This window comes from Phoca vitulina, unplaced genomic scaffold (genome assembly GCF_004348235.1).
Source record: "Phoca vitulina isolate PV1807 unplaced genomic scaffold, GSC_HSeal_1.0 scaffold1, whole genome shotgun sequence".
Lineage (NCBI taxonomy): Eukaryota > Metazoa > Chordata > Mammalia > Carnivora > Phocidae > Phoca > Phoca vitulina.
The window spans coordinates 101,030,448-101,037,242 of NW_022589704.1; the positions used below are offsets into that span (position 1 = coordinate 101,030,448).

At 57.5% G+C, this 6,795-nt stretch overlaps 1 protein-coding gene across 1 annotated transcript; it reads left to right on the forward strand.

Moving 5' to 3' along the window:
* Positions 1-66: 66 nt before the first annotated feature.
* On the forward strand, positions 67-5,777 carry INHBB (inhibin subunit beta B). The gene is made up of 2 exons (XM_032426796.1): positions 67-514; positions 3,004-5,777. Exons 1-2 carry the CDS (start codon positions 67-69, stop codon positions 3,777-3,779), a joined length of 1,224 nt encoding a protein of 407 aa, XP_032282687.1. The 3' UTR covers positions 3,780-5,777.
* The last annotated feature ends 1,018 nt before the right edge of the window (positions 5,778-6,795 follow it).

Below are 6,795 nucleotides of genomic sequence, written 5' to 3' on the forward strand. Positions count from 1 at the left end.
GGAGCCCGGCCCTGCGCTCGGCTCGGCTCGCCTCGCGGCGGGCGCCCTCGTCGCCAGCGGCGCACCATGGACGGGCTGCCCGGTCGGGCGCTGGGGGCCGCCTGCCTTTTGCTGCTGGCGGCCGGCTGGCTGGGGCCCGAGGCCTGGGGCTCGCCCACGCCCCCGCCGTCGCCCGCCGCGCCGCCGCCGCCCCCGCCGCCCGGAGCTCCCGGCGGCTCGCAGGACACCTGTACGTCGTGCGGCGGCTTCCGGCGGCCCGAGGAGCTGGGCCGGGTGGACGGCGACTTCCTGGAGGCGGTGAAGCGGCACATCTTGAGTCGCCTGCAGATGCGGGGCCGGCCCAACATCACGCACGCCGTGCCCAAGGCCGCCATGGTCACGGCCCTGCGCAAGCTGCACGCGGGCAAGGTGCGCGAAGACGGCCGCGTGGAGATCCCGCACCTCGACGGCCACGCCAGCCCGGGCGCAGACGGCCAGGAGCGCGTCTCCGAGATCATCAGCTTCGCCGAGACAGGTGGGTTGGTCCCACTGGCTGCCAGCTGCGGCCCTCGCTCCCCACCCCCTCTCACCCTCTCCCACCCCCTTCTCCTTGCCCGTCTGGCCGCCGCAGCCAGCGCACCCTGGGGGCAACGCGGATTCCCGGCCCTGCCGCTCCCCTCTGGCCCTGTGCGCCCCATCCCAGTTGCCGTCCTCCCCCCCACCCCCGCGCCGCCCAGGCAGCACACCCCTTCCTGCTCCCCCTGTCCCCGCTGCTGAGCGCCTTGCCCTCCACCCCTGCTCTCTGAAATCCGGGCCTCAGCGCCTCTGGGCGCGCATCCCCCTCCCGGCAGATGCGTGCGGCCCTGGCTCCGCGGGCACTTGCTTGGTGATTGCTTAATGTTTTTGTTTCCCACGATCGGAGTGTAGGCTTAGCAGTGTGGTTGGAGATGTGTGTGCTTGTTGATATCCGTGGGCCGGAGAAGTAAGTGTGTGTGTGTGTGTGTGTGTGTGTGTGTGTGCCTGCGTGAGAGGCCCCGGGGCCGCTTCCATCGCCGGGCAGCGTGGGCTTGCCAGGATTGCTGAAGCCTCACTGGGGAGAGCTAGGCAACCTCTCTTCCGATTGTGTGGGCACCAGAATCGGGCGGAAGGCAGGCTTCTCAACAGGTCCCATCATTTACGCAGAGAAAGACGCGGCTCGGGGGCAGCCCCGTGCCTCTCGGCTCGCCTGGCAGCGGCAGCAGCCCCCTCGCCTGAGAGCCGCAGAGTTCGTAGTTAACAAAGGGTAGGAGCCCTTTCCGGAATTTTCTCCCGGCCCTGGATTGTAAATTTCTACCACTGTCTAAATATAATAATCGAGAGATAGAAAATCTTTCGGAACTTTAAAAGAAGGAGGAAAATGTGCCGGCGCTGAAATGCTGCAAGTGCTTTCCACTCCGCTGTCCTTTTCAGGACTTGAATGAGCCAGGCTGGCTTTTGTGCCTGGAGCTCAGCCCCATTTGTGCCGAGGGGACTGCGGAGAAGGTCGCAGAGGGGGAAGCCCTGGTGCGGGCAGGGCGGGGGTGGGCAGGGAGCTTGTTGGGGGGGGGAGCGGTTGTGTCACCGGGCTGAAAATGCCCCCCACCCTCCCAGGCAGCAGGCAGACGGTCCTGGTGCCGCCTGGGGATGAAAAGGGATGAAAAGTTTTGCATGGCCGGGTGTGGAGAAAAGCAGAGACAATCGGGCTGGTTTGTGCTTAGAAAGAAATGCATTGCTGTTTTAGCTGTCCGACCGAGTCACGGAAAGCTCGACATGCAATTAGAGAGCTTGGATTAAAAGGTGCTTTGGGGCCCAGAGTAGAAATGTGATTCTGGAAGGTCGAGGAGGCCTTTTGGTCCCGGTGGCACAAAATGACAGCGGGGGCTGGTATATTTCTGGTCCGTTTCACGGAGCCAGCTCTTTGACTTATAAATAACAGATTCAGGTCACAGGCAGCTCGTCCAAGTCCAGCTTTTAAGGCTGCACTTTCCCCCATTTCAAAGTCAGATGTCAGTGTTGTTAGAGGGGCCAGGCAAGGCCTGAGGAGGGGGCTGCAGGGCAGTGGTAGGAGGTTTGATAAAACCAGCCGTGGTCACACAGTTGCCTTAGTTGTTCTTCCTGTTGGGGGGGGGGGGAGGAAGAAAAAAGTACAGATTGTCAGAAGAGTCACTGAAATTTACCATGAGAGAGTGGTTGTGTCTCGGTTGGCGTGGCCCTCTCTTCTTGTGGAGCTGAATTATGGAGGAAACTAACAAGCCAGTTCCCCTTTTCCTTGGCGATTTTGAACGTGCCATTAATGGGGAGCCAGCGTCTCATGAAAGGAGTGGACCTCAAGTTTCAAGGCTGAATGTCCTGTCCCTTGGAACTAGTCAGAACCGAGGGCTGCACTTTGCAGCCTGCAAAGCGCACGTTCCTGTGTCAGAAATCTGAGCAGAGCTCGCTTGTTTGCAGTGGAGGTTCCACTGGGGGTTGGATCAGATCATGCTTAGGTAAACACTGGGAAGAGGCGGTAGGTGGCTCAGCTCGATTTTGCAATGCCCTGAGTTAACCAAAAAAAAAAAAAAAAGAAAGAAAAAAAAAAAAACCCAACCTCTCTACTGAAACAACCCACCCCAAAATCCTCAGTGAGATCCTGGTTTTATTTTTCAGATTTCACAGATACCCATAACAACTTGTTAAGATCTTGGCCTCCTGACAAGTTCCTCTGTTGAGCTTTGAGGCCTGACAGCCTGTCTCCAGGGAGCCCTGGCCTGGGAGAGGTGAGGCAGGATTTTATAGGCCTGGACCCTCCAGCTCCAAGCTGGTCGGGGTTTCTCAATGGAAAACGATTTTCTCTGCCTCTCCCAGGTTCCAGTCAGAGGCCCTGGCCCCAGGAACGGTGTTTCTGGTCAATAACGTCTTCCAGCTGCGTGGCAAGTTCGCATTCCAGCATCATGCAGCGGAGTCTCTTTCCCCATTGCCTCGTGTTCTCCTTGATTTAACTTGGCCTGCTCTCCCACTTCTCCGCAGATGGCCTCGCCTCCTCCCGGGTCCGCCTGTACTTCTTCGTCTCCAACGAGGGCAACCAGAACCTGTTTGTGGTGCAGGCCAGCCTGTGGCTCTACCTGAAGCTCCTGCCCTACGTCCTGGAGAAGGGCGGCCGCAGGAAGGTGCGCGTCAAGGTGTACTTCCAGGAGCAGGGCCACGGCGACCGGTGGAACGTGGTGGAGAAGAAGGTGGACCTCAAGCGCAGTGGCTGGCACACCTTTCCGCTCACCGAGGCCATGCGGGCCTTGTTTGAGCGCGGCGAGCGGCGGCTCAACCTGGACGTGCAGTGTGACGGCTGCCAGGAGCTGGCCGTGCTGCCCGTGTTCGTGGACCCGGGCGAGGAGTCGCACCGGCCCTTTGTGGTTGTGCAGGCCCGGCTGGGGGACAGCAGACACCGCATCCGCAAGCGGGGCCTGGAGTGCGATGGCCGGACCAACCTCTGTTGCAGGCAGCAGTTCTTCATCGACTTCCGCCTCATCGGCTGGAACGACTGGATCATCGCGCCCACTGGCTACTACGGGAATTACTGTGAGGGCAGCTGCCCGGCCTACCTGGCGGGGGTCCCCGGCTCCGCCTCCTCCTTCCACACGGCCGTGGTCAACCAGTACCGCATGCGGGGCCTCAACCCCGGCACGGTCAACTCCTGCTGCATCCCCACCAAGCTGAGCACCATGTCCATGCTCTACTTCGACGACGAGTACAACATCGTCAAGCGGGACGTGCCCAACATGATCGTGGAGGAGTGCGGCTGCGCCTGACCCGCGGCAGGGCTGTGGCGGCGGCGGCGGGGCGCGAGGGCTGGTGGGGGGGGGGGGCGGCAGGGCTCCTTGCAGCCCCTGTGGGAACCGGCTGCCCAGCCGCAGAGCGCCGTCCTTGCATCGGGCTGCCCAGAAGGTGCCGGCGCGAGGCCTGAGATCTTTTTCTACTACTTCATCGAGCAATCAGTCAAAGCCAGAGCAAGAACCCTCAACTGACATGAGATGCTTTCAAATGCACACGTAGACACGCACAGCCAGACGCATCCTGCCACCCACACAGCAGCCTCTGGGATACCAGCAAATGGATGCGGTGACCAGTTGCAGCTTAGCTGCAAATGCCTGTCGGTGGGAGAGAATGGGGTGAGCGGCCACCGTTCCCACCAGCTGGCCCGGCCACTCTGAATTGCGCCTTCCGAGCACACATAAAAGCACAAAGACAGAGACACACACACAGAAAGAGAAAGAGAGAGAGAGAGCACGGGAGCCACAGAAAGGAAAAGCAGAAGCGGGGGTGGGGAGCGGGAGCGTGCAGACAGGCAGGAAGGCTGCGTGTCTCCCTTTGCTGGTGTGCAAGGCCTGCCATGCCTCAGCATCTCCTGGCTCGGGCATGTTGGCTTCCTTCCCTGCCTGGGATCCTTCATGCTGCAGGACCAGGGGAAGCCGGTCTTTTCCCACCCTTGTAGAGGGGAAAGAGGCCCAGAATGGACACAACCTGCCAGAGACCATGGAGCCGTGGCAATGACCGTTTGACTGTCGCTTGGGTCCCTGGCGTGACTTCTATGTGTGTTTGTTTTGGGGGGAGGGAGGGAGGGCGACGAGAAGGGTCTTAATTTGATGCTTTAACTGATCACTAGCAGTTGACAGACAGGTCACGCATTCCAGTTGTATCATTGAAAAGGGACTTTTCTACCAGGTATGACCTTTTAAGTTAAGATTTGAATCGTTTTACATGGGAAGAAAAAAAAAAAAGTTGCAATCTGTGCCCTTCACTGGGGATATTCCTCTAGGCCTGGTTGGGATAGGGGTGGAAATGACCCCTAGGCAAGGGCATGAGCCCAGAAGAGGAAATGGTGGAGTGGAGGCATTCTGGGAATGCTGGTGTTGGGGGGGGGGGTGCCCTCCCACCCCCACCCCAGCAGGGTTTGTGGGAGGGGAGCAGCGTAGCCGGTCTTGGAGAGCTGGGGGAGGCTTTCAGCTGCTTTGCAGAAGTTGCCCGCGTGGGTCCCGGCCACCAGGGCCGGCCATGGACGTGGCCCCCGCCTGCTCGCGCCTGCCCGCCTGCCCCTCCTAGCACTTGCCGACTTGCCTGAACGCACATGACCTAGCACTTGCCCATCTGCGTGTGTCCGGGAGTGGCCCTTGGCAGAGCACTGAACTCGCTCGCCCCCAGATGCCCAAGTGCCGCGTGAACTATGCAATTTAAAGGGTTGACCCACACTAGACGAAACTGGACTCGTACGACTCTTTTTATATTTTTTATACTTGAAATGAAATCCTTTGCTTCTTTTTTAAGCGAATGATTGCTTTTAATGTTTGCACTGATTTAGTTGCATGATTAGTCAGAAACTGCCATTTGAAAAAAGAAGTTATTTTTATAGCAGCAAAAAAAAAAATACAGTTAAATGTATTATACATAATTTTGGAACCAAAGAGGCCAACAGATCAGTTTTAATTTTTATTAGATGGTGAGGCCATCTTCTGTGAGGTAGACGTTCTGAACAATCCCTTGAGTGGCCTGCCAACGTTTCAGGGTATAAATGGATTTTGTTTATTCAGTTTGATGTGTCTTTTCTATCTTTACACACCCAGAAGGTACAGAAAAAATGACTATGGTAGAATGCAGGTGTGCGTCCTTAAATCCCCACCTTTATGTTTATTTAATAAAGCTCCCCTTAGGTTCTGTTTCATAATAATTTAAAACCAAACAATTTTCCCATAGACTTGCTGTTAAAGTATTTTACATCTGTGTACAGTTTAAGAAAATAAAAGATTGAGTGCCACGGGCTTCCTGCCTTGTGTGGTGTGCGGGGGGGGCGGTGAGGCGGTGGGGCGTGGGCTGGAGGCAGTGGCCGGGAGGAGGGCGTGGGCCGGGCGTCCAGCTTTGATGCCCCCCGGCCTCCGAGGCTCGCTCCCGGCACTCTCTGAGTCCTTGCCACGAGCACCGATGTCAGTCAGAGAGTCTAGGAAAAATGGCAGACGATCAAAATGAAGGACAATTAGCAAATTCATGAATTACACATTTGTTTACCCTCCCGGTCCCAAGACTAATTACGTACTACTAAAGCCACATCTATAACCACTTGAAAGTGCCGGTTAAGCCCCCCCATCCCTGGAAGGAAATGTAAAACCTGGAAGGGTGAAGCCCACCTGACCTCCGTGCCCACCTCCATTCACTAACATGGGTGACTGTAACCCAGAAGAGGCTGGGAGCTTAGGACGGTAGGGTGAACAGAAACAAGGCTTTGTCCTTGCCTGCTGGGGTTTGAACTGGGAGTAGGTGGTAGTGCTGCTTTTAGTAGTGACAAAGGTCCAACTCCCGTGGCAGGTAGGACTTAAGGGCTGTTTGATATCATGCTTTTTGGGACATGGTTTCATCTTCACTTTCCAGAGCTTGGAATCTGAGGCTCGGAGAGGTTCAGAGCTTGCCTGAGTCAGAGAGCTGGGACAGGCATGCTGGGCACTGGAGGCCAGGTGCTCCAGCTGGCCCACCCGGTCCCCTGGGAGGACTGCAGCCCAAAGGCCGTGCCTTCATCTGAGGCCCTGGGTTTGCTCCTTGGTTTTTGGGCCACGTGTGGTCTTCCCAGAAAATCTCGGGACATTTGAGCAGGCGGGGCCTTGCCGATTGGTCTAACCCCGTTAAGGTAACGATGGGGAAACCGAAGGAGGCTGTGGTTGGCGGGAGGGATATATCTCAACTGGCACAGCCCGCTGGTGGCAGGAGGCCGTATCTGGCCTCTGTCTGTTTCCATCCTTTGCCTATCCGAGAGAGCTACTGTTCTGCCAGGCTTTCGTCCCG